Source organism: Poecilia reticulata, chromosome 4, assembly GCF_904066995.2.
Source record: "Poecilia reticulata chromosome 4, P_reticulata-male-v2, whole genome shotgun sequence".
Lineage (NCBI taxonomy): Eukaryota > Metazoa > Chordata > Actinopteri > Cyprinodontiformes > Poeciliidae > Poecilia > Poecilia reticulata.
In genome coordinates this window covers 21,028,280-21,056,035 of record NC_088833.1, presented here as the reverse complement: position 1 = coordinate 21,056,035, position 27,756 = coordinate 21,028,280, and the positions used below count along the sequence as shown (strand labels likewise).

Genomic DNA, 27,756 nt, shown 5'->3' with positions numbered 1-27,756 from the left:
TACGCACGCGCGCCGTTCTTCTTTAAACTGAACCTGCAGAGCAGCCTTCACTGCAGTGTGTCTGATGACTTTGGCACAAACTGTTAGAAGATGGTAAGCAAAGATAAGGTTGGCAGCAGTGATTCATCCTGCTTAAAAATCAGTTTAATAAAATGAGAATATTACTCTCATTTTATATATATATATATATATATATATATATATATATATATATATATATATATATATATATATATATATATATATGTGTGTGTGTGTGTGTGTGTATATATATATATACACACACACACTCCTGGCATAGTTACTTTGAAAAAGTAACTTTAATCAGATTACTGATTACTTGATTTGGGGAAGTAACTAAGTTACATTAAAAGTTACTTTTTTTTAGTTACTTTCAGCAGCTGTTGACAATAATGTTCCCCCGCCTGTGAAAATTACATTGAGCTCTGCCAATACCTTTGCAAGTTATTGTATGATGGTAACATCAACTTCAGGTCCTTAAATTAAAATTAGCATATTGTGATAAAGTTCATTATTTTCCATAATGTAATGATAAAAATTTAACTGTCATATATTTTAGATTCATTGCACACCAACTGAAATATTTCAGGTCTTTTATTGTTTTACTACTGATGATTTTTGGCATACAGCTCATGAAAACCCAAAATCCCTGTCTCAAAAAATTAGCATATTTCATCCGACCAATAAAAGAAATGTGTTTTAATACCAAAAAAGTCAACCTTCAAATAATTATGTTCAATTGTGCACTCAATACTTGGTTGGGAATCCTTTTGCAGAAATGACTGCTTCAATGCAGCGCGGCATGGAGACAATCAGCCTGTGGCTCTGCTGAGGTGTTATGGAGGCCCAGGATGCTTCAATAGCCTTAAGCTCATCCAGAGCGTTGGATCTTGCGTCTCTCAACTTTCTCTTCACAATATCCCACAGATTCTCTACGGGGTTCAGGTCAGGAGAGTCGGCAGGCCAATTGAGCACAGTAATACCATGGTCAGTAATACCAGTGGTTTTGGCACTGTGAGCAGGTGCCAGGTCGTGCAGAAAAATGAAATCTTCATCTCCATAAAGTTTTTCAGCAGATGGAAGCATGAAGTGCTCCAAAACCTCCTGATAGTTGCTGCATTGACCCTGCCCTTGATAAAACACAGTGGGCCAACACCAGCAGCTGACATGGCTCCCCAGACCATCACTGACTGTGGGTACTTGACACTGGACTTCTGGCCTTTTGGCATTTCCTTCTCCCCAGTTTTCCTCCAGACTCTGGCACCTTGATTTCCGAATGACATGCAAAATTTGTTTTCATCCGAAAAAAGTACTTTGGACCACTGAGCAACAGTCCAGTCCAGTGCTGCTTCTCTGTAGCCTTGATCAGGCACTTCTGCCGCTGTTTCTGGTTCAAAAGTGGCTTGACCTTTGACCTGGGGAATGCGGCACCTGTAGCCCATTTCCTGCACACGCCTGTGCACAGTGGCTCTGGATGTTTCTACTCCAGACTCAGTCCACTGCTTCCACAGGTCCCCCAAGGTCTGGAATCGGCCCTTCTCCACAATCTTCCTCAGGGTCCGGTCACCTCTTCTCGTTGTGCAGCGTTTTCTGCCACACTTTTTCCTTCCCACTGAGGTGCCTTGATACAGCACTCTGGGAATAGTCTATTCGTTCAGAAATTTCTTTCTGTGTCTTACCCTTTTGCTTGAGGGCGTCAATGATGACCTTCTGGACAGCAGTCAGGTCAGCAGTCTTACCCATGGTTGCGGTTTTGAGTAATGAACCAGGCTGGGAGTTTTTAAAAGCCTCAGGAATCTTTTGCAGGTGTTTAGAGTTACTTCGTTGATTCAGATGATGAGGTTATTTGCTCGTTCAGAGAACCTTTTCATGATATGCTAATTTTTTGAGACAGGGATTTTGGGTTTTCATGAGTTGTATGCCAAAATCATCAGTATTAAAACAATAAAAGACCTGAAATATTTCAGTTGGTGTGCAATGAATCTAAAATATATGACAGTTTAATTTTTATCATTACATTATGGAAAATAATGAACTTTATCACAATATGCTAATTTTTTGAGAAGGACCTGTATGTGTCTTAACTTATAAGGTTGAACTGAAGGGGAGAGTGCAAAAAAAAAAAGAAGAAGAAGAAGAAAAATTAACTTTAGTCATTTTTGCATGTTTTTGTGTGGTCCACTATTGTCTGGAAGACTCTAGTTTAGAGTTCCCCCCTCCCTGCCCCAACCTCCAGGTTGTGCGTTACGGCCCTGCGTCTGCCGTCACAGCGTAGCGCACAGCGCTCCTCCTGCGGCTCCACAGCTCTGATGACCCGCTGCACAGATTTGTGACACTTATCTTAATATTAATTAATATAATTGCGTTTAGTCGCTCAACTCCACGGACACGTTCACTCGTTGCTGTTTTCACGTTTATTGCGTTGTTCATATTAGTCCCGATGTTTGCAGTTTTCTGGAGCGCAACGCGAAGCTCGACGTCATTCACAGCAAATATATTAACTTGACGTGAAAACACAGCGGGACGGATCATCCGGGAAGTGATGGACGGGGAGAGTCTGACTAAGACGAACTGGTTGTCAGACAAATTCTTGGGCTTATTGTGTTTCTGCCTATTTCAAAACCCAAATAAGCACCTTCACATTCAAAAACAAGTCCAAAAAAAGCGCAGCCTGCAACTCATTAAATTTGCAAGTGACTTTAGAAAAAAAAACAAGCTCAAAACTGTTTATAATAATCGGACTCGGCAACAGAAACTCAAAATAGTTCCTGTTTTCCCAGCAACAAAATGCGCGTCTCTTTCCTCCCTCCGTTATTTACATTTCTGTCACGGCGATCAGAATAAACTTTAAGAGGGATAAATTTGTTTTTGTATTTTCAGAGCTTAATGCCAAACATGTAGAGAGAGAGAGACTCTTATGGAGAGTGAAGAGTGTCAAATGACAATAAATAAGTTATGTAATAATTATTGAAGTGTGCCAATAATTTATTAAAACTCTTCACTGTCCATAGATCTGTGTCTTTTGATCCGTGTTTAAATAATATAAGTTTATTCTTAAAATGCTTATTTAAAAATGTACGATAGGTTTTGTAAAATACATTTTTCTTTATCATTGATTTTTTTTTTAAGTGGCATAAAAAGTGGTACATATGTATATATTTCCAAATTAATAAGCAAACATTTCGAAAAATTTAAAGTAATTCTTCAACAACTGCTAAGCGACATGGCAGTGGGAGAACATTCTCATAACACAGCAAAGCAACCTTCACATTGAGTTTTAATTAGTCATCAGTCACTTCCTGTGTGGCCCAGATGATATCGGCATTGTTCATATGATTCTTTATAAGATTCTCTATGACATTTACTTTATGTTATTGCACAGATACCTTATATATTGCAGCCAATTGTATCTTATACCTCATGTATTCTTTTCCTAAGATAGGAGTAACATAAAACACGCCTAGTTCCCAATAACTGACCATATCTGCAGTTTAAACAAAAATTCATATTTCAGTCAATCAATCATTCAGTTTTTCATTTAATTTAACAAATGTCATCATTAAGTCACAGGCTATATTGATTTGTGCTACATCTGCGTGTTGTTTGTGTGAAAAGACTGAATACTGAACCAGAGCAATGAAAACATCACAAATCATATGTTAAATATTAAAATACATGTTTATGAAATATTTTGGTTTTAACTGTTTGCACAAATCTGAGCAACACAGTTGCTTAATTATCCTATATTGTTTAACTGCGGTGATATGCTTTTATTAATTTGTCCATCCGTCCGTCCGTCCGTCCGTCCGTCCGTCCGTCCGTCCGTCCATCCATCCATCCATCCTTCCATCCATCCATCCATCCATCCATCCATCCATCCATCCATCCATCCATCCATCCATCCATCCATCCCTTATCTAACCATGGAGGCAGAAACCTATCCCAGGTCAAAAGTGCATTAATGGGATCCAACATCTTTAGACACATTTATATTTATAGGCACTTTAGATTCAATGAATAACTTAATCTGCTTTGTTTTGGAAAACCAGAGTTTGTTCTTCTTCTCTACGCACATTTGAAATGACGTAGTTGGAGGCCCATCAACTGAAAGCAGAAACAACACATAAGACACGGAAAGCAGAGTAATGACCAAGACTTGGAAACACTAAGTTAGAAAGATTATGAATTAATGGCAAAATATGTGGATACCTTGATTTTTCCAGGAGTTTCCCCACAAATAAACCCAAGAATTGATGTGTCAGAGATTCGAGTTTAAGATCTATAAAAAGTAAAGGTTCCTCTCAAATTGGTTTATGTTTGCGTTAATGTGTGAGCTGTTGAATAATTGGACTAAAAAACAACCTTTCTTTAAAATACATCGAACTACGTGTTACCATACCAATGTAGAGCCTTTGGATTTAAGATGCATAAAACATATATTTCTGTGTTTAAGCAAATTTCTTGTTATGAGAAAAGGAACAAACATGAATCACAACAATTATTACTTTACTACCTTTTCCTTATTCAAAATTTAAATTAGCAGATTTTTTTTTTTTTTTTGTAATTTCAAAATGATGAGCTGTGAATTGAATCCCAACAGAAAATGAGCAGCGAGTTCTGAAGAAACATTTATGTCAACAAATGTATCAAAATGTTTTGCTTCATTTTCCTGAATTGGTTGTCATTCTCTATGCCAAGGACTTGTTTTACCATCTGAGGATGTGTGTGCGTGTGCGTGCGTGTGTGTATGCGTGTGTGTGTGTGAGTATTTGGGAGGGAACAGGCTTGGAAACACTAAAGATCTGAGTCGGAGGAGGAGGAAACCCAACCTAAGTGTCGCAGCAGCTGGAGACGCAACGAGGTACAACTTGTGTTTTTCGGATTGTAAGCAGTTATTTTTCTTTGTCACAAGAATTCAAACTGGGAAGCTGGACAGGTCCTCCCTCCGCTTCGTCCGTCCAGCGAGGGACGAAGAGACAGACGCAGGAAAACAGAAGAGAAGCAGCTCACAAACTATGATTTTCTTCATGTTTCTGCTGCTCCTCACTCCAGACGTGCTGCTCTCCTCAACACGTAAGGGATCGGTCGTTTTTATCTCTTGTCGCTCCAAACTTTGATCCACGCAGACGGACAGAACTGCGCTTCAAAAGATAAAACATTTCTGATGTTGTTTCAGCCACTTCATTGTTTTTATTTGCTTCATTATCACATACGGCATCACATATAGTAGCTGTCACATGCACTACTTTACATAGAAAAGGTAAATAAACACTGAGTCGACTGCACTTTAAATGTGCAACTTTATTTTGCATGGTCAGTGGAGCAAGCTGTCTTATTTAAATTTTATTTTGGGTGGTTTCTTGAAACTAATAGATTACAAAAGATAACTTTTTAACCACAATTCATCTATATCGAAATGAAATTCAAAAAAAGTTGCACAGTGCAAAAATATGAGGCAGTATAATTTATCCTAATAAAATCTTCTACTTACACTTTAAGGAATGAAGTAATATTTTAAGAAAGAAAGATTTAATTGTTGACTGAGCAATGACCTATTTGCATTTTTCAGACAAAATCAAAAGCCTTTCCAATATTTGTACTCAACCTGGCACACAACCATTTTCTTCTTAGCTTGAGTTAGTTATTATTATCAGTATTTATATTATTATGAGCAGATTTTTAAAGTACAGAGACACATGAAAAAGTTAACCACCGTCACAAATCTGAAGTCCAGTAAATAAAACCCAGATACACTATTTAAAACTCAACAAAGAGTTTTTCATGGACATCAATCAGGGAAGCAATCTTTATGTTTTACAGGTGGTTCTGGCTGGTACTGGAAAAAAAAAAAGCAAAACACTTTTTACAGAAAAATCTGAGGAATCGTTTTGAGTAACTGCTGTGGCTCCATAAATCTTCTTCATTATGAGCTGAATACGTAAATAAGATCTGAGCTCCTGCTTTGTTGTTAGGCGGTGTGACTGCAATCTCTAAATATTAAAGAAAAAAAAACAACAGTCAAAACATTTTGCTAAAATGAGTGATCTCTTAAAACGTGGCCGTGACTCCTTAGGACGCTTCTCGTGAGAAACACTGAAACCAATCAAACACTACAGACAAAAAGCCTGTAACCCTTTAACTAATTGCTGATAATTAAATGTTTACTGAGAACTAATCAACACTAAAGAATAGCTTAAAAAAGTTAGTATTTAGGTTTGGTGTGTAGTTTACTCTAAATGTTTTTTTTTTGTTTTTTATAAATGCTGCTGAATTTCCAGTTGCTTGAATGTGGCCAAGTGAGAAGCTACTTTATGATTTCTCTAATTCATAAAGCTTTATGTGAACTTAATTGTAATTTATTTCCTATTTTGAGAAGCAGAAATACGAAGGCGCTGATAACAAAACTGAAAGTTCCTTGAAGCATTTGCTGACATAGAAGAGATCATTAAAGGTCTATATTTATCATAATAAATTAAAAGTGTTCTACATCTGCTCATAATTCTATCAACATATTTTACAAGGTCTTATGCAACATTAGGCACTACTTTTTACATAGAAAATTCTCTAAATATCCAGACATACTGCAAATATACAGATGCAACTCTTTTGTATTGTCTAATTTACTCAGGATCAAGTCTTGCTCACGTAGAAAGCGTTTTAAAAAGTAGCTCAGCCTAAAAGCTTGCGCGCTTGTGCTTCCTTCGTCCAGATGTTGCCGTGATCTCCCCTCAGGATCCCGTCCTGAGAATCGGCTCTGGTTTGACGGCCTCCTGCAGGCTCAGCCCGGAGCTGGGTCTCCACGCCAGCTCCTTGTACTGGACTCTGAACGGAGTCCGCCTGCCCAGCAGCGCCTACGGCGTCGTGTCCTCCGACATCCTGAGCGTCGAGCTGCGCGGCCTGAACGGCTCCCAGCAGAAGTCCGGAGACAACCTGATGTGTCACGGAGCAGACGGACGGATCCTCGCTGGTTCTTGTCTCCATGTGGGAAGTGCGTATAGAGACTTGATCTTCCTCGAACGTTTGCACATTTTGTGACACTTCATTGAAAAGCAAACTTGGATGCTTTTATCAGAATTTTTCGCAACAGACCAACACAAAATGTATAATCACAAAGTGGAAGGAAACTAAGACACGACTCAAAATTTAAATCTCTCTGTGACTAAATACAATCTAGTGTTAAATATTTGTTGTCTAGTTCACATCAAGAGGCCAGAAGAAAAGCATGAGAGAAAACAAAGCAGAAGAAAACACATGAAAACTATACACCATTCTCATTGTGAATGACGGTGGCTGCATCATGCTGTGGGGGATACTTATTTTCGGCAGGGACTGGGAAGGTGACTTGAAAATTAGTGATCAGGTTTTCTGTCTGTCCAATACGACTGAGCTTGAGAATTATTTCTAAAACATCCGTCCGTCCAACTCAACAACCTGTTGCAACGACAGTCGCAGCTGTTTTCAGATATTTGGGCCTGCTTGCTTTGAATTTCTGCATTTAAATAGGAGTAAAATATTTATTTGAGTCGAGATGACTTCCTCAACTCCAAACTGACAAATCTTGCTTGCATTTGGTTTAAATTTGAGTCAAAGAAATTGCTTCTCGGAAGCTGTTTGTTTTGATTATAGAGCCACTTTTGATGGAACAAGAAATCTGGAAAACATCGGCAGAAATCATCGTAAATACGAGTTTGAAGTTACAAGGACTGGACTCCGTTGCTAAAAACACATCATGGTGTTTGACTTTAAATGAAATTAGTTTGCAGCTTAGCACAAGGACAGCTTTATGCGCCACTCTGACTGTAGGTGTAAGATTTCATTAAAATGGGAAATATGAAAACCTTAACTGTTCGAAATACGTGTAACACTTCACCTGAAATGTTTGACCTTTCACTTTGAGTTTACCTCTTTGCCCCTTTAACAACAGTAACAATTTTCAACGTCTTTCTTTTTTGCTTTTTTTAAAAGTCAAAAGGAGGTCATTATAGACATGTTTGAGCACACTTAATTATTATCGTTTTTTTTTTTTTTTTTTTTTTGGATTGCTTAAACCTAATTCTGCTACTTTAATTATATCCCAGTGCCTCCAGAGAAGCCAGTAAATTTAACATGCTGGTCCCACAACGCAAAAGACCTGAGCTGCAGGTGGAGCGTCGGTGGGCAAGGAGAGACCCACATCCCAACCAAATACACCCTGAAGTACAAACTGAGGTGAGGCGGCTCCTCACTTAGACAGATAAAATGTCTGATTTGCATAGTTTATCAGTCTTTATGAGTCACAAGCTGGTAGACGGTGATTCTCCAGAGCAAATGATTTGGCGTTGCTTTGTGTTCAGGTGGCATGGGAGAGAAAACGAGTGTGAGAATTACAGCTCAGAGAAGAAGGGTCACGCTTGTCGCATCTCGGCAAAAATCGCTCTCTTCACGCCGTATGAGATCTGGGTGGAGGCAACCAATCAGCTGGGCTCAGCCGCCTCCGACATCAGCTCGCTCGACGTCCTGGATGTAGGTCAGTAAGGAAACTCTTTGGCCTTTGTTTCATGGGGGTAGGGAGGTGGGATGATTGGTACATGGAGACACAGCAGCTGAATACGACAGGAACGTCATAAAGTAACTAAAGATGGTGAAGTTTCAAAAATGTTGTTGAAGGAAGCGGCCCAAGTTTTCTTCTTTCTTTGAAGAACGAAAACTTCAAAGAGTTTTCTTTCTTCAGTCCACAGAATATTTGTCTCAAAAGTTGTTTCAAACATCAAGAGGTTGTTTGTAAAAGGTTGGCATCTCTTTTGGGTTTCACCTTGGCTCCAGCTAGTCTCTCTTTCTCTCTGTTCAATCTGCAGTCCTTCAGATGCTGTTCTTAGGTCTTTTCTGACCTCCTGGATTAGTTTTTGATGCCCTCCTGGTAACTTTGGTAGGGTGGCCACTTTTGAGAACAATTATTATTCTGTTTTCTCTATTTGAACATAAAGGCTCTCACTGTGGTTCACTGGAAGATGGTTTTCTAATCCTTTCCTTTGGCCTGCTTCATGTCATCAGTCAGGTTGTATAGTGACTTCATTTCGATAGGCCTGAGTGTGACTAATAAAATTAAACTAAGCATTTGTGGTTCATCATAGTTAATTCAGGCTTTAATGAGGACATTTTTTTCTCCCCTTCATAAATGATCTGGTATTAAAATTAGTTTGGTAATCTCATCTTTAAAGGGGCAAACACTTTGCATGGTAGTGTATCTTACCCTTACAGTGGGTACAGAAAATATTCAGACTTCTTTAAATTTTTCATTCTTTGTTTCACTGCAGCCATTTGCCAAAAAAAAAAAAAAAAAAAAGTTAAATATGAATGCCACCGCAAAGGGAATGATGACCATGTGATATTTTAATAAATTCGCAAACATTTCTACGCTTCTTTTGTTTTCTGTCAAGATGGGACGCTCAGCGTACATTCATGAGAAATAATATGAACTTTTTTTTTTGGCTTTAGGAAACGACTGCAATGAAACCAAGAGAAAGAAATTCAAAGGAGTCTGAACACTTGCCACTATACACTTTATTTATTGCTTAGTTATTTTCTCCTCAGCTGTTCAGATCTCCTGCCAATAAATAACAACACTCCAGTCAGGCAGGAAGAATAATTCCCAGCGTGCGACACTCTCAGAAGTTTTGTTGTAAAAGTATGGACTCAGCAGATGCCTCCCAGTTAACGACTTCTGAGGTTTTAGGTTTAGAGCCGTAACACTAAAGCACTAATATACTGTTGTCCCCTAACCTTCTGCAAACACCACATTCTCCTAAGCCGTGTTTGATAACTGGAGCATTCGCTCCGCATTAAATCCTCTCCAAACTGCAGAGTAGCCTGGAGGTCGTAAGCTTCTTGGGGTCAAAATGGAGGATTCGTCTGCTGCGTTGATACAGCAAATAATAAAAAAGCAAAAAGTGTGGCTTTCCTTTGTCCTTCTGATTAGAATAAGCATACCTTCTAAATAATGTTGCCCACCAGCAGTGTGTCGAGCAGAAGTTTACAAACGGATATTTAATAGGTTCATAAATCAGATTTGTCTCCTGTCCTGTTATCTTGTTCGTATTTCCTCTGGTTTCCTCTCCTTCGAAGTGGCTGAATTATTTCATCGCAGCCCCGTTGTGTCTTAATGAGGAACATCATGCTCACACAGGAAACGCCGGCTGAGCAGAGCCAAAGTCCACAACATCATGCCACCTGACTGCCACAGATGAAATCTTTGAGATCTTCGTATTTTCAAGAATCTGGGTTTTAGGATAACTTTAGACCAGTAAAGATCTGCTTCCTTTTACTATTTAACTTGGTTAAACATAAAACAGGCCCTTATTAGACCTTCTTTGTTGTCTTCATTTGTGCAGAAGGCATGAGAGGAGCTGTAGGTAATGGGGTTCTGTCTTTAAGGCTTCTTGGTTTATTGAAGCTCAACATCAGCTAAACTCAAGAAAGCCTACATTTACCTTTGCAAAAGAATGTGAAAAACAAAAACACACATTATGGATATTGCACGTTGTTCCTCCTCAGTGTTTCCTAATGCGTCCATTAGAGTTTTTATTTTTTATTTTTTAACCATCGTCTGTCCAGTTTTCACCCTCATGTCCTGTCAGTGTGCACAGTGAGGGGAGCCGTGTAGAAACTCTGCAACGCTCTTGCCCTGCAGTGACAACAGACCCTCCTGCTGACGTGCGGCTGAGTCGCGTCGGCAGCCTGGACGACCAGCTGATGGTCCGCTGGGCCAGTCCGCCCGAGCTCAAGGACTTCCTGTTTCAGGCCAAATATCAGATCCGCTACAGAATGGAGGACGGCGCTGACTGGAAGGTGATCCTCCTCACACCAAGCTTGATGAAGTTTCCCGCTCGTGTCTTCGTTTTTTTTTTTTGTTTTTTTTTAATTAAACTCGCCGTTTCTGAACCCGCGGGGCTTTGATCGCAGTCAGCAGAAGTGAAGGTTTTTTTTTTTTTCTTGTTTTTTTTTTTTGAAGATGTAATTCCTTCAGAAGTCGTTCTTTGATGTTTTCAAGACGGGAATGCTCGACGTTTCTAAAATAGTTAGTGAAAAGGATGGACCGAGAAGAAAGCGGAGGACATTTTAGCTACAAGTCTGCATAGAAATATGAGGACTTTAGATTCACCCTCGTTGTCCTTGTGATATTAAGCATCCGACCATCTTCTGTAGTGAAAGTATATCTTTAAAGAATGTTTCCGTGAGAAGCATTTCTGTTGACCTCTCGTTTCTTTAATCATGACGCTGTTTCCTCCGTCAGGCGGTGGATAACATCGGGAACCTGACGTCATGCCGGCTGGCGGGCCTCAGGCCTGGGACCGTCTACTTTGTCCAGGTGAGGTGCAACCCGGTGGGGATCTTTGGCTCCAGGAAACCTGGAATCTGGAGTGACTGGAGCCACCCGGCTGCAGCCTCCACACCCAGCGGAGGTAAGCAGGAGGACTTTCCAGACCTCGTCACACTACGTTCACTGAAATTCATGGGAGCTCCGTGGTAATGTCTTCTGATGCTCAAATGGACAGGACCGCAAAGAGTCCAAATGTTTGAAATCCTTCCCGATTGTGGACCATTTGCTCTTTTCTAATAATCAACCTTTCGCCGGCAATTAAAGCCAGAGAAACAGTGTCCCTTAAACATCCTGCGCAGGAAGATCCGAACCGCATGTGACCCGCAGGAAACCAAACATCAGTCGGCTTGCTGGCTAGATAGAGATCTCTCCTCTCCGAGGATTAGAGGGAACTGCAGAGAGCCGGGGGGGCACATTTGGTGAAGTTCTCTCGTCCGCTTCAAAGATTGATCCAGTTACGGAGCTGGCTGTCAGTCTGTGGCACACACAGAGCCTATAAAGGCTGAGTGGAAGCAGGTTTGGGAGCAGATAATGAGCTACATAAGTTATGGTGGTATTTACTTCCCAGTGGGGCAGGAGGGTGGGGGGTGGGGGGGGGAAGTCGTTATCGGGCTCTGTCGTTTGCCATAGAGGATTGATTTTGGCAGATGACAAAATTCTTTCTGAAACCCAAATATGGAATGTCACCTCTTCGGCTGAGGTCGAGGGAAATGTTTCTGTTTTAAGCCACTCTAATTTTAATTCTGCTACTAGGAACTTATTCTTCATTCATAAATTGTTAATTAGATACATTGAGTTAAGCAGATTCTTTGTGCTTCATGCTGACACACTCTTCATTATTAAAAAAAAATATATATCAAAAATGCTGATGTTAATTGTCGGTAGTTGTCTCAGATCATGTTGTGTGTTTGTTAGCTCAGCATGCAGACACCAGGGTTTGTGTCTTTTTTATTTTTGCATTTAAAATGTAACTCCACATTGGATGTAGATTTTCAGCAAATTTCTACAATGGATTTGATCAGAACTTTGGCTTGATTTGATTATTTTATTTATTTTCTGTATGTCGATGGCTATTGCCTCGCGGATCAGGCTAATGCACTTTCTCTCATTACGTCTCTCCCCACAGCCATGATGCTGCCACCACCATGTTTGTGGTTAAACAGATAAAATCATAATTTTTTTCTTACACTGCAATAGTTTAGAACATTTTCCAGCCCTCTCTTTCTCTTTTACATGCTGCAACATGGTGGTGACAGCATCATGCTGAGGAGATGCTTTCCTTCAACAGGAGCAGAGAAGCCAATCAGAGTTTACGGGAAAGATGGAGAATGATAAACTGAGCAAACCAGGCTGGGGTGGATTAACCTCCCTGGTCAAATCGGCCCAGTCCAAGTCCAGACCTTATTCTAATTAACCAGCTGTGGCGAGATCTAAAAATGTAGATGCTTATTGAGTTTGAGGTATTTCACAAAGAACAATCAACAAATACAGACGTGCACAGCTGGTAGAGACATGTTGCTCAAAGGATTTCCAGCTAAAATTGCAGAAAAAGATGACTGTAGAAAAGAATATCGACTCAAACGAGCCAGACGTTTGTTTTGTTTAAAACTCTGTAAGCTCACTTTAAAACCGTGGATTACTTTTCTGCTTTCAAGGCGATAAAATGAGAATACTCGAGCTGCGTACGAGACACTCTAACCATGATGCTCCTGACATTTCCTCCCACGTCCCCCTCCCCCACCCACTCCTCATCCTGTCCCTCCTTCCTCCCATCAGAGCTGCTACAAAGAGGCTCCTGTGATCCTAAAGCCGGTGAGCAGAACTCCACCCTGCGGCGGGAACTCAAGCAGTTCTTCGGCTGGGTCCGCAAGCACGCCTCGGGCTGCAGCAGCATGTCGATCAAACTGTACGATCAGTGGAGGGTGTGGCTGCAGAAAACCCACAAAACACGCAACCAGGTCGGTAAGCAGCACACACTCTTTTTTTTTCTTTTTTCTTCTTCTTCTTCTGTGGGAAATGCCCTTCGCAAACACCCCATTACTCTATCAATATACGCCGAGCTGAATTTCTGACCCGGCCTTTTTTTCCATTTGCCATCTGCTCGGCATTTTTACAAGCAAAAAGAGGAAAGATTTCCTTTGAACTGGCTCTGTGGAGTTTCAGTCTGTGCTTTATGATCAGGTAAAAATGTGCGGTTTGAACTTTACGGGCTCAGAAGTGGGAATGGAGAGAGGGACATGCTCTTCGTCAAGACGCCTGATTGTCTCATATTTTAATGAGCGGACTTGTGATCTTCAGCTGATGACCACAACAAAGACTAAAGGGAAAAAAAATAACATTTACATATAATTAACAGTCCATTCTCATCTCTTTTGTTTTTGCCTTAGCATGCAATTTCTTTTTTGGGAAAAAATAGCTCTGAATGTTCCTGTGTGAGGAGTTCAGATCCTTCAGCCACATCCTCAGTCCATGAACTCAGAGAAACCTCCAGTCCACCTGACTGGGTTCGCTCAGCAGGGCTCAGTTATTTTCTGCTTTCTAAAGCACAAGGCGTCTCCTGAGTAATGTCTCTGTTCGCCAAGAGTGACAGATTCTCATTGATTACCTCGAAGGAAAGTTAGCAGGAAAGAAAAGCTGAGAAAGAGATAAAAGAGGCTGGCAGACAGAGTAATTAGTGGAGGTTTTATATATATTTATTTATTTTTTTACATGTTTTTTTCTAATATTCTTTCCAGGATGAACCACCTACTTTTTTCTTTGCAGGTTCCACAAAACAATAATTCGTAGCCCGGGTACTCAGTGCTGCTCTGGAGTCGAACTGGTCGTCGTGGTTCCAGTTGGGTGAGAAGTCCAGGATTTGAAGATTTGACCCTGACTTTTTAAAAAAAGATTTGTGAAACAGCAGAGCCGGTGGGGGGCATCCACAAGAACACAGATTGTCAAAGATGTTTATTTTTTAAGGTGATGTTTGAAATGTAAATCAGGAAAGTCGAACTGTAAGTTTTGTTTTTTTTAGGCCAAATGTTTAGTTGATGAATGGATTCGTGTTTTACTAAGTAGCTGTTTGTTTGCTCTGTCTGGCTACATGCCACACAGAAGAAGAAAAGATACACTATCATTAGCAATGCTTACATCCGATACGGTGCTGTGAAAAACTATTTGCCTCCTTATGGATTTCTTCTGTTTTTTGTCAGATCATGAAACAGATTTTAACATCTGACAAAGATAGCATAATGCAGTTTTCAAATATGGAGGAAACTATCAAAACAACCTAATTAAATGAGTCACAAATTATTTGCCAAGAGACAAATGACTTTCTCCAACAGGGTCAGGTTGCCCCTCCCCAATAAGTCATCACTGTGTGAAAATAAAAAGAACTATAATTTTTTTTTTTTTTACTTGGATTATCATTGATCTTAACTTTTGGAGAGGTGTGCCCCATCAACCTTTTTTTGGTTCCATTGCAGCCATTTGTTTCCCCTCAGGTCAGATCTGTAAATCCTCCTGTGGTTGATAAACTTTAGGTAAAATCTGTTCATTTTATTTTGTTTGATATTAAGGGGAATTGACTGATATCTACAGGGGCAATAATGATCTCTGTTTACTTCAATATTTCGGAAAACATATTCAGATATTCAAGTAAAGCATCAGTAATTTAAAACATGACAAGTCTTATTGTCGGAACCAGAATAATTGTTTCCAACCTTTGTAAGAGATTATATTTTTGTATCGAGTTTTATTACTTATGCAGTTCATCCAGTAAAAAGTTCCAACTCAACTCCAAGCGTCTTTATTATTTAAAAAAATAAAAGTAATGACATAAGCAAGAAACAGTTGGACGAGCACCAATAATGATTTCATCTTGGCGCTTTTGACAAACATTTCATCACATCATGAATATTCCATGTGTTGAGCAATGCAGCAAATACAAACACATGATTCCACACAAAAACACACAGAGGCGGACTAGCAACCCCCCCACCCCCCCTCCCTGGGTGGGATCGGACTGCAGCAGTGAGCAGGGCGGAGCCTGAGGCCAATCAATAAGAGCTGAGAGGGAAGTTGCATCAGGGCGAAGTCGGCCTGTCGCCCCGCGGTTTCGTCATGAGAGAGGGTTGCTGGTGCAGACGTCCAGGGAGTCGGCTGTCAATCGCACTCTTCTGAGTCGTATTTAAAGTCCTGCATGATTTCACTCAGAGCCTCTTTGTTCTTTATGATCCTGTCCAACGGCAGACAAAAAGACATTCTTTATAACTACCACATCAGTTACACCAAGTGCGTTTATTTCGCACATCAGTAGACAAGTGAATAAAGACGTCAACAACGCATTAATAAAGCGTCTCGTACTCGTGCTTGAGCTCCTGAATTCTTTCCTGACATCCATCGTCCTCCGGCTGATCCTGGGCCTGCTGCTTGGCCAGCTGCAGCTTGGCAGTCTGTTCGTAGGCAACAGCAGGTAAAAAGTCAGGGATAACAGGAATTTCATAAAAATAAAACGTACATGCGAGAAAAAAAAAAAAACTCCAATTCATCCCTTCTAGAAAGCAGCTCGAGAAAATTTGAATGTTTGGGAAGTAAAATCCGACACAGAGCGTGAGGCAGGTTTGAAAGAGGAAAGAATCGTTTGAGAAATGGTGTGGAAACAAATACCAAAAACTGTTTTCCTGCTTATTCTCAAAGCTTCTGAAATAACTTTCTGACATCGGTGCTGAGAACGTAATACCTTAGAAAAACGTCTGATGAAAAGCAAAGCAGTGAGATATGTTTCATACAGAAAGACATAATTTGATGTTTGAGAAGTCTGCCTCCCAGTGGTTAAACAATGACGTTCTATCAAAGAGAACTTTTTCCCCTTTAGATTGAACAAACCAGCTGTGTTAGAAGCCGATTCACTTACAGCAGTAACGTTGGGAGAAATAGGACAAATCTGCAGCTAAATATTGTGAGAAATTTGTGAGCAGAGATCTCGAAACATTTACCAAAGTTTTGCAGCTTACAAGACAATTCTACCAAATCATAAAGGAAATACAGAGGATATGCATGTTAACTTCTGACGTACAAGGCGGTAATAAATAAAAACCAATATAAAAAAGTGAATATTTTAAGTCCATTGATGAAACTGGTGACTTGTTCAGAGTCTTTGACCAGGCACAGACACGAGTATAGACAATGAACGGCTGAATGTTTTGCTCGTTGTGTTCAACAGTGATGTTTACCCACCAGTTCGAGTTTCTGCTTCTCTTTGCTCTGCAGCTTTTCGATGTGCTCCGAGAGGTCAGCTCGGTCAAAATCTCGATGAAGCTTCGCCTTGATCTCCAGAACTTCCTTAGAAATGCCACTGAAGGCCTGCGTTATCTCGTTGACCAACTGCTTATAGTGCTCAAAGTCGTAATGCGGCCCAGTCCTCAAGTAGGCTTCGTGTCCTCTGAGCAGTTACGGCAGCCACAAACAAACATTAAATAAATATTATTCACAATTTTCACAAACTTCATTGGTTATGGAATGTAATAGTCTCAGGATTAATTCTTGATTTTTTTATTTTTTTTTTTTGCTGTGATCACAGTAAACAGAAATGCAGATCTGATTTAAAATAAAATGTCAGGAAAAAAAGAATAATTGACTTATTTTTTCCCAAATCTCCAGTCAATATCTGGACTTTCACATGGGCTTTTACCATTGAATGATTTGATCATTAGGAAACAAGGATTAATAAACAAAGTAACGGTTTAGTTTAAAATTAAAAATTATTTTAAAAATCTCCTTCAAAGACCAGATCATTTCAGCCCATAATCTGATTTCTAAACCCAAATTAGCCTCCTCACAGTCCTTGACTGTGTTAAGATACCTGCAGAAGGAGAAATCACACATCAGAGTGTGCGTAAAATGCTGAAACTCTTTAATTTTCTACATCACATTTATAGCAGTACTTCAGTTGTCCCTCCATTCCCTAAACGGGGGATTGGTTTGCAATCGAGTAGCAAATCACAAACAATTGTGTCTCGCAAAATTCAACAAAGACATGTAATCTGACTGAAATAAAACCACATTTTCCAACATTCCAATTAGTAAACCTTTACATCATCTATTAAAAACAACAAAGTGATTTTGTTATTTTTGCCTCCTTTCCGTTTATAAAAGCTGCTCAAAGTGTGTGGGCAGGAAATCAGTCTGTTCAAGTGTCCCTGCACACTCATTTTAATAGTTTAACTATCTTTTTTTCAAATCAAACTATTTTAATTTTGTATTTTTTTCTTTAGTGTTTACATGAAATGCTATGTCTGTTTTTAGCGCTTTAACTTCAATTTCCAAGAGGAAGGTGTGTTTACTGAGATTCCAGATGAAGCATCAGAGCTAAACGGAGCATTAATAAAACACACTGCTGCTGATCCTCCACATGTTTGGGAGCACTGCCAGTCAGCTGGCTGAAAGTAGACTACCTCACTTCCTCCTTGCTTAAAAGAAAGCCAAATATGTTTTTGTTTTTTTGTCCTTGTTGGTCGTTAAAAGAACATAATCTATCAGTCACGTCATGGAAACTGTGCCAATACCTTAATGAATGACCGAACTAATAGCAGCAACTAATTATCCTTCTGTTTCTCTATAACAAGGGCCTAATGGAACAAGGGGTAGAATATTTTGCACAAAAAGCATGCTTACTTGAAAATTACAAGAAAATTTAGCGTCTTTAATTTAACTAAAGTTTATGCATCACCTTCAGAAAAAAATATACGATAGTGTGAAGCCTTGAGACATTAAAAGGAGGTACAAACTCACTCTTCAAATAGTTGATACGTCTCTATCCGCTCAGACTGAAGGTGATAAAACCTTTTTATCAGGGCCTTACAGTCTGATGGAACCTGATGAATAAAGAAAGGTTTCATAAGATGCAAGATGCCATGAATTGTAGTGAGGATAAACAGCTTTCAATCACCCAATATGGACACCAACTATATATATATATATATATATATATATATATATATATATATATATATAAATAAATAAAGGAAAAACTAAGTAAAAAGTAAAAGCTAAATCAAACCGGATATCTGACGTTGTTTTAAATATTTGCTTTTCATACCCCATTACCTTATTATTAGCTTGGTTAGCTTAGCATTAGCTTTGAGATGTTTAAATGTATGGTCAAATGAAACGGACTCTCACCATGTTGTCGTAATCAATACGAAATGTCGCCAACCAGCTCCAGCTGTTTTATGACAGCAGCATGTTTACATGTAGCAAACTCAGGTCGTTTCTGTGTTTCTTTAGTGTTGCGATTCAGCAGCGTGTATGCTGAGCAAACCGGAAATGACGATTCAGTTCGGTGTAAACAACTGACCTTCAAAGTAAAAGCACGGAGTTTTTTTTATTTATTTATATATTTATTGCCTTCGTTCTTTCTCAATAAAATTAGGCCAAAGCCGCAAAATGTAGATCAGGGGTAAAATCCTGCAACTGTTAGACGTGTCTCTGCTTCAACACACCTGAATCAAATAATGAGGTCAATAGCAGGACTCTGGAGAACTTGGCTGCATACCGAGGAGGTGATTGAGCCATTTAATTCAGGTGTGATGGACCAGAGGTTATCTAAAAGTTGTAGGACACACCGTCTGGATTTGAACCCGTAAAGTCAAATAAAGTCTACAATCTAGCTTGGAAAGTTTCTTTTAAAAAAAATGTTAAAACAACCTCATTTATATGGGGGCGGGGATGATAACAGTGGTTGTTAATTCACTAAAATTGAGCTCATATGTAAACCAGCTACTGTTGAACATTGAACACGGTTTTAAGATTTAATTTTCTCATTTATTTTTTATAACTGCCTTTTTATTTGAAACTCTAGCGGTACCTTGCAGTTGTCTAGCAGCGGTCTACCAGTTTGGGTTGTATAAAATTCTGTTTTGCAGCAATACAGTAGACTGGCACTATATGAACCAGAGGTGTCTTTATGAGGTTAAAACCAGTTGAAAGCTGGAGCCCGCAGGGCACCGCCTATAGACTGGTGTAGTCTTCATCCCATCCACTGGGGGCTTGTATTTTTTTTATTATTGCGGGATTAGAAAGCATTATTCCAATATGGAGGAACCAGGTCGTAGATCTACTACAGTGTAGACTCCTACGCCCCGAGTCTCCCTCTGCAGTTCATTGGTCCATGAGCGGGTTCAGCACCACGCAGGGTGAACAGCGACACTCCGCAGTTTCGTCGGATTAGGATGCCGCGGAAGCTGCTCAACACGGTTACTATGACACCGGGTTTCTTCTTCTTTTTTTTACTCTGCATGACACTGTTCCATCCATCCATAGGAAGTACTCCCAGCCAGGACATTTCTCAGTTTGATCGGCGGATTCGTCTTGTCTTCAGAGGAGATCTTGCGTCGCGGATGTTCGGATGCTTCACAGATTTCCTTTATTTCGCCGGGTCTGCTTCGCTTCGAGTCCAAAGGCATGACGGACTCTACTAACACCATCCCGCGGGTTCAGTCCAGCTGCTTCATCTTCTCATGCACAACGCCGCATCCGCTATCACAGCTGCCGCCGCCCGAACACCGGGTCTCCCTGCCGGCGCCCCGGTGTCCGCCGGTCCCCCAAAGCCTCTCATGACATGACAACTCCGGGCAGGAGGAGCAGGATCAAAGGTTGTGGGTAGGGGTTGCAGAAGGATGGGTCAGATCCTCAAGGGAAGGGTGCGAAGAAACTGAAAGTTTCCCTTTGAGAGTGTCTTAGCAGAGAAGCGCTCGACTGGCGTGGAGTCTCCAGAGGGGTCAGAAAGTCCCCGTGATCCTTGTTCTGATCTGTATACCTTCAGCGTGGTGACACCCACCTCTGCCTCCCAGTCTCATCTGATGTACGGCCTCATAGTGTTGATACTGGTCGAGTCCCAGCCAGCTGCGAGGTTCCCCGGGCCTGTGAGGTTCTCCTTCTCCTGCGCAGTCATGGGCTGCATTCAGAGCATAGCCTGCAACAAGTCGCGAATCAAGCGGGAGAACATCGTGGTGCACGACCTGTCCGCCACCATAGACCACTGCCCGACTGTCATCGAGGAAAACTCCCCCATTGTGCTCCGATACAAGACGCCCTACTTCAAAGCCGCTGCGCGGATTGTCATGCCCCCCATTCCGCGCAACGAGACCTGGGTAGTGGGTTGGATCCAGGCGTGCACTCAGATGGAGTTTTACAACACCTACGGAGACATCGGCATGTAAGTTAACATCTAAGTCACCGGAGTCTCCATCTCACTGAGTGATTTATCGCGCAAACAGTGGGCAGTTTTCCGGGCAAAGCTGCGCCAGCATGCTGATGCTGGCGCATGGCTCTGGGAGTTGGAGCATTTGTGCACACAGCAGGTTCACTGTGCTTGTCAGCCCTTCTTCATTCAGACGCCCACCGACAGATTTTGTTCCTGTGACTCTGGCACGTAAATAGAAAAGCTGCTATTAGATGAAACAACATTTGCTGCTCGCTCTCTGGCACTCAAACTGTGCCCACGGGGACATGCCGTCCCCCACAACACGCACGAACACGCGTTATCAGCGAAGGCATATGTGAGGGGGTGTTTAATCCTGCGGGGTCCAGGTCTAAGGTGGGTGTACCGCATAAACTGGGGGAGAGGGAAGGGGCTTCGGAATCATAAAAGCTCGACAAATAGTGGAGGAAGAGAGGGCAGCGAACTGTGCAAGAACAAAGAGATGATCGTGCACTGACAGCAGTTTGGTTTGCATTGTCAATGTTTTGCAGTGCTTTCCGTTTTTATTGGCACCGCTGGCAAAAAAAAAAAAAAATGTATCAGGTTAGAATGCAGCTGTAAAAGATGGATTGATTTTTAAGGCTGTTCTGTTACCTGGGGATCCAGGTAAAACAAACTAACTAACTAAAAAAGGCTTCCAACAGCAGAGATAACGGTGTTAGTCAAATCAAAAGAGACAAACAAAATGTATTTTGTTTGTCTGAATTGCTAAAAGTGAATTTCACACAGTCTGGAAAGGCTAGAGAGTGAATGGGGTCATACATGCCCCCCTTTTACACCAATGCTATTTATTTCAAAGAAGACTGATAATATTAACGATAAATATAAAGTTATAGATAATATACAGGATGATAACAGGCGCAAAACAATCAAAATAAAAAAAATTACACCTTCAAAAGAAGTCTACAGTTTTTTTTAGTGAGTTTAGGATTAGATGATATACAAAAAGAATTAAAGAGGAAACATTTGAGCAACATCTGTGCTATTGTTTTATGGTTTGCATGTTTTAGTAACAAAAATGTATGTTTGACTGAGTTACAGAGCGAGTTCAAAGTCATTACATCAAATCAATTAAATATTGCTTCAGATAAATGGTTGTAAACAGCAAAGTTGCATAAAATGATAAGCAAAATGCTTTGTCTTTTAGTCATAGTCTATATTTTTATCTTTTTACAGAAAAAGTGACTTTGACACCAGTGTCAAATTTGTCCCTTAAAAAAACAAAACAAAAAAAACATTTTTACAATAATAACCAAAATTCTTCAAGATTCTTCATCCGAATTTCCTAATTTTTCATCATAAAGCATTGAGAGTGGAAAACAGGTTGAGGTGTTGAAGTGTTGGAAGTTCTCTGCTGTCAGACGTTTGAGAAAATGATCTTTAACCAGTTGGGATAAAAAGCCCTCAAAAGGTTTTAAAATTCCTACAGGAAAACACTCAAACACCAAATTAGTAACACAGTCACGGATGTGCTCAAAGACCGACAAATAAAACCATCTGCAAAATAAAAAGTGAGAGGCAGAAGTCAATGAGTTCAACTGACAAACAGTATTATCAAACACGGACTTTTGTGTTTGCAAAAAAGAAAAATCCTCCACCAGTAGGTGCAAAACACTCAATCTTTTAACTCCCCACCTTCAAAAATGATGTAGAAAGTAGTTTTTTTTTCTAGCTTCAAACATAAAGCTTGAAGAAAACTAGTTTTCTTTGTGTTCCTATGCGCTATGTGGTATGGCTGATGATATATGAAGCTAACATTTTCAGTTTGTTGACTGGTAAACCATTCATTTTTTACAGTTTCACAATAAATGCGGATCAAGCAGAGCCCTCCAAATATTTATGTAATTGTTTAATTTTATTTTTATTTTGAGGTTTTCTCCAGCTGTAGTGGCCTTTTTTAACAACTGTCAGACAGAAAGTGGGTTTTCAGAGAGAGGGAAGACATGGGGGGAAAGGTCAACAGGTCGGGACTCTAACCCATGACGGCCATGTTGAGAGCTAAGACCTCCGTATGAGTCGCCACCTCTGCGCCTGCATGTCAAAAAATTTTAACATTGAATGGGACTTTCTACTTTAGACTCCATCTTTTACAAAAGTTCAACAAAAGTTTGAACTTAGGTTAAACTTTTCTTTTTTTATTTGTTTTTGTACTCTTGAGCTTGTAAAACCAAAGCTTGGTTACCCAGAAGGGGGATTTCCTTTCTGTCTCCCTGCAGGTCAAGCTGGGAGCTGCCTCAGCTGCGGGAAGGTCTGGTGAGGGCCATCAGCGACTCCGATGGCATCAGCTACCCCTGGTACGGAAACACAACGGAGACGGTCACCATAGTGGGGCCCACCTCCAAGCCGTCCCGCTTCACAGTCAGCATGAATGATAACTTTTACCCCAGTGTCACCTGGGCCGTGCCGGTCAGCGAGTCCAACACGCCGTTGCTGACCAACATCAAGAGGGATCAGAGCTTCACCACATGGCTGGTGGCGCTGAACACCACGTCCAAGGAGAAGATCCTGCTACACACCATCAAGTGGCGGATGAGGGTGGACATAGTTGTGGATCCGGCCCAGCCTCTGGGCTCCAGAGCCAGGCTGGTGGGCCGGCTGTACCAGGAACAACCGCGGGTGTTGAGCCGCATGGAGCCCGTCCCTCCAAACGCCATGGGGAAGCCGAACGCCAACGACGCCCAGGTTCTGATGTGGAGGCCCAGGAGAGGTCCTCCGCTTGTTGTCATACCGCCTAAATAGAGCCAAGAGAGGCTCTTCAGAACTGTTTCTTTTTGCTACGACGTCACAGAGAGCCACACACGACTGAAACTTGCAATGACAGACCGAAGCAGAGTTAAATATTTAATTGTTGAATTGGTGTTAAAACTCTGCCTTAATTCCCCGCCGCTGCCTTTGAACCATCCAGAAGGTTTCAGCCTCTGGTGCTGCTGAACTGTGGGGCGTACAGAGGTGCACTCTGGCCCAGCACACCCGAGCAGAGCGCCGCTTAACTCTTAGAAAACACCGTCAGTGCTGGGATGTATCATTAATCTTCGATGTAGCTCCTCAGGCTCAGGAGGACGTGATCAAGCCTTGATATGGGCGGTTATACACGAAATGGTTTACAGCCTTAAAGATCCTCCAGAGGGAAAGTTTTGGAGGTAAAGGTGAAACAAAAGACAACTCCGTTGTGGGGGGATTAATTGATCGTTTTCATGTCAGATGGATGATGTGAATGTAGGTATTCAGGTGTTTTTGTCTGTGCAGATGTGTTTTTTTAAAACGGCTGCGTTCGGGCTTGCTGCTGTCACACCAGACTGCCTCAAACACGCCAGAGCCCTCATTCAGGTTAGTTTTACATTCAACTTTCAGATCACAGGAAACACAGACTCGATACGTACACATCCTCATGGACACACTGACACGTGAATGAAGCCTACAGAGAGATTCTCCTTTTCTAACAGTGACTTCATCCAAGCTTCCCAGTTGCTCCAAGTTCTGCCTTTGCAAATCCAGAGATGCCTGCCGAGGTCGACAGTGAAGCCGGATTTTTTGTTTTTTTTTTGTTAGGATTTTCAGGCCCCTAGTATTAGATTTGGAGAGAATGAAGATGCAAAGGAGGCAAACGTACCCCAAAATGGTTTGACTGTTTGTTACAAAGGGAAGCCAGTAGTATACCACCATGTTGAATCACAACTACACGCCTCATCATCAAACCCTCTGCCTCCTTTTCCACCTCCATAAATTCCTGGTCCTTCAGTATTACTTACAGGGGCTTTATGCTGCTTTAGGCTCCCAGGGGGCGCTGTGTTCGGACTGGTATCGTGACAAGGATGGGATGTAGCAGAGTTTGGGGATTGGGAGTGTGGTATAGGAACTCAAAACTCTTCAGTTTTCCTCTCTACCTTACCTGTCGCTCTTAAACTTTACATCCCGTCTTAAAACGTGGTTTAAAAATCTGTCTCTACAATCGACTACTTGGTTTAAAAACTCATTGTCGTAGTTTTTATGTCTCTGAAGGCAAACCAGAGAGCGCATTCCAACTACTGAGGAATTACACTTCTCCTGCCTCTCTGGGAAAAATTTGCTCTTCCCGCTATTGCATAGCAAGATCCGACTGATTGTTGAACCTAGCAACAGTGTGGCTCTCATCCAGGCAGGCAGAGAACAGACCTTTACCTTTCCCTGGGTTTGAAACTGGTTTCTAATTAGCAGAGTATCAAGGTGTGACAGTGTTACAGCCACAGTCTTTAGATAGTCTCCAGATTCTACAAGATTTCTACAGATGTTTGTGTTTTTAGCCAATAATGAACAATTTCTACGCACAATATTTCTTCTTTTTCTTTAGTTGTACATAATACAAAGATTATTTTAAAGGCTGGAAACTGAAACACATTCAAGACGAGAGGCAAATGTATCTTTTTTTATTACTTTTTTTTTTTTTTTTACAACACTAAGCATTTAAAAATATGGCAGAAACAGCAGCTGGGGTGTTAAAAGTCAAAGGTGTCTGATTCTTGTGTGAATTAAGGGGTTTTGTTGCTCGGTGGTTTAATGTTCTTGTATTTTTGTTCCATCTTGTTGTGTCAGCTCTGACGTCCAGGTGGATCAATTTGACAGATGGATTTTTTTTTTCTACTAGATATTTGCTAAAAACATTTGAAACAGGGGTCAGGATTATCAGTAAGGGTTGCACCAGTACATGCATAAATGCATCAGTCAGTATTATTGGTGCCTTCTCTGGTTGGTAAGCTCCACATCTCGTGCGTTTCTCCTCCTGATATCTGTGGTGGATTTATTCTGTGGTCAGGGACGGCCGGGTTTCTCTTCAGCCTGGAGGACACAGATTAACCAACTTGAGTTTTTGTTTTAATATTTGAGTAGAATTTTAAGTTTTTCATAATCATGTCCATAAACACTTTACTTCCAACCTTATGTATGTTTTGTTTATAGGGGATTTTTTTTGTTTGTTTGTTTTTGTGATTTTCCCCTTATATTTCAAAGTTTTGAGAGGCTATAGTCTGTTTACTGACCTTTGTCAGTTTGGAAGTGTCTTTGTGGCGACCAAAAGATTTATTCTACAGACCAGTGTTTTTCCAGACATTCAGTGTTGTCAGCTGGAAGAGTTTTAATTTTGTTTTGTACCTCCGCCCCCTTCCCGCCTTCTGTTGTGTAGAAATGTCCCAAGATTGTCTGAATCTTTCTGTGGATATTGAAAAAGGAAAATGCTAATTTTAAGCCAGTTCGTCTTTGAGGATTTCCCACAAAGCTCTAAATCGGTTCTCCCTGCTGATTCTTCAAAAGTCAGTTTCCTTTATATATTCAGTCCTATTCCTGATCTGTAAAAATCTCCAGCACAAAATTGCTGGCAGGCTAATCGTAATTAAATATGCTTTAAAATAGTTAGAAAACCTTTTTTTCCACATAGGATTTAAAATAGTTCACAGCTCCAGGTTTTTGAAATATTATATGCATTTATTTGCTCCTCACCCAATAAAATGCAGAGCACAAAATTTCCTTCGTAAGTGCTTTTAAATGCTGTGGGACTTTGCACTTATGGCTGCTGTCAAAATGCAAAAGCACTCAAGTGTGATACGATTATATTAATATTTACCACGCTCCCCATCTCAGTGTAACCACTGAATATTTCAAAGAAACCAAAAATGAGAAAATTACTAGAAAATTTGCTCTCGACTCAAGTCAACCCATTTCACGATGCCTTGAAAAATATTTCTATCTGTTGATGTTTTTCTTTAAAACATTTTGTCATGTGACAATGACGAAAAAATGAGAAGAAATCCACGTTGATGAATCATGTGCAATCAAAACAATTGATTAAACAAAAGGCAGCTGCATGCCTTACGCCACATCTGTCCCTAATCAATAACCAATGTTCACATGAAAGGAAAATGCCCAGCCCAAACACAAGCCATAAACCTTGACATGTTTTATTGGGATTGTATTTATATGAAACTTCACCCAGTTTGTTAATCTATGACCTCTGAAGGTCGCACTGGATTTTATTTAAAGGTATCGGAATAAAGGAGGCTGAATACAGGTGCATGCCACACCATTTTTTTAGATTTATAGACCCAAAGATACACTCAAATTTGACTGGTGTATCATAAAAAACAAGTAAAATGTCAAAAATATGACAGTGTAGGAATACTTTTGAAAGGCACAGTAAGGCTGACTGTACGCTCATGACAATCCATTTAAAAGTGGTCCAGAATTGCTGCTCAAAACTCAAACGGATAAATTCAAAAAGACGTCCTAGTGAATTAAAAACAATCACAGTGCCTCTCCTGGCATCATGTCTTTTTCTAAACTATTACAAAAAAAAAAGTCACTTGTTTGCCAATTGTTTAATCAGTCCATATCGCCTCATCGACACAAAAAAACCCGGACAGATCAAGAAGGAGCGCCGAGCCCAGCCAGAGGAGGAATGGACGACGTTCCCACAAAAATCACTCCCATGCTGCTTCTTCATCGTGGCGCCAGCTGTACGAGGCTTCACGCACAGACCGACACACACCTCACTGTCAGAGAGGCGGGCAGCCGGGTGGTTTGGAAAACGGATGCGCCTACCTTAACCTCAACCCGGGAGCGGTCGGTGAAAAATCAGAGGATTCAAACTTCTGAAGTCACGCTGACAATCAGGAAAAACCCCAACAGAGCAGCACTTGTGACCGAGGAGTTCATTATTGTTCAACGAATCGTGGCTTTTCTAGTGTAAAAATAGTGACGACTGTAATGTTTTAATGAGGAAAAATAAACTGAAATATATTTATATCCGAACATATCTGCTGTCTGTGTGTATGAGGGTTTCAAAAGTATCATTTTCTCTGTAAAAAGGAGTCTTCATAAGGAGAATTATCGATTAATTATTTAGTGACGTCAACTCAGAATATCAGGCTTTTGTTCTTGAATTTCTTTCCATTTTACCAAACCGCACAAAAAAACCCTCTCCATATTGTCACCTTTATATTGTTTTAATACATTCCAGTCTGAATATACCTGTTAATGTGTTGCACAGCAGAAAGGTTCAAACAGGAGCCACACAATAACCCATACTCATAAGTTACACACTGTCGTTACAGAAAAGCTTCACATGTAGATAATTAAGATAAACTTAATATTTATACCCGCTTTATCC

At 40.6% G+C, this 27,756-nt stretch overlaps 3 protein-coding genes across 4 annotated transcripts; 2 read left to right on the top strand and 1 right to left on the bottom strand.

Moving 5' to 3' along the window:
• Positions 1-8: 8 nt before the first annotated feature.
• On the top strand, positions 9-15,188 carry crlf1b (cytokine receptor-like factor 1b). Of its 2 annotated transcripts, XM_008407104.3 has the most exons (9): positions 9-93; positions 4,934-5,094; positions 6,731-7,009; positions 8,100-8,229; positions 8,355-8,527; positions 10,688-10,845; positions 11,291-11,459; positions 13,154-13,335; positions 14,141-15,188. In XM_008407104.3, exons 2-9 carry the CDS (start codon positions 5,037-5,039, stop codon positions 14,162-14,164), a joined length of 1,173 nt encoding a protein of 390 aa, XP_008405326.2. In that variant the 5' UTR covers positions 9-93; positions 4,934-5,036; the 3' UTR covers positions 14,165-15,188. The 2 variants fall into 2 exon arrangements, with proteins under 2 accessions (XP_008405326.2, XP_081462588.1); XM_081606462.1 differs by lacking the exon at positions 9-93 and having other exon boundaries at positions 3,133-5,094; positions 13,154-13,339.
• Positions 15,094-19,571, bottom strand: rex1bd (required for excision 1-B domain containing). The gene is made up of 5 exons (XM_008407105.3): positions 18,542-19,571; positions 18,152-18,234; positions 16,598-16,802; positions 15,725-15,813; positions 15,094-15,596 (listed from the first exon to the last, which is right to left on the bottom strand). The coding sequence occupies exons 1-5, from the start codon at positions 18,542-18,544 to the stop codon at positions 15,524-15,526; spliced, it is 453 nt and encodes a 150-aa protein (XP_008405327.1). The 5' UTR covers positions 18,545-19,571; the 3' UTR covers positions 15,094-15,523.
• Positions 19,572-19,795: 224 nt separating this feature from the next.
• On the top strand, positions 19,796-27,398 carry fam78bb (family with sequence similarity 78 member Bb). Its single transcript, XM_008407103.3, has 2 exons — positions 19,796-20,576; positions 22,838-27,398. Exons 1-2 carry the CDS (start codon positions 20,221-20,223, stop codon positions 23,358-23,360), a joined length of 879 nt encoding a protein of 292 aa, XP_008405325.1. The 5' UTR covers positions 19,796-20,220; the 3' UTR covers positions 23,361-27,398.
• Positions 27,399-27,756: the final 358 nt, after the last annotated feature.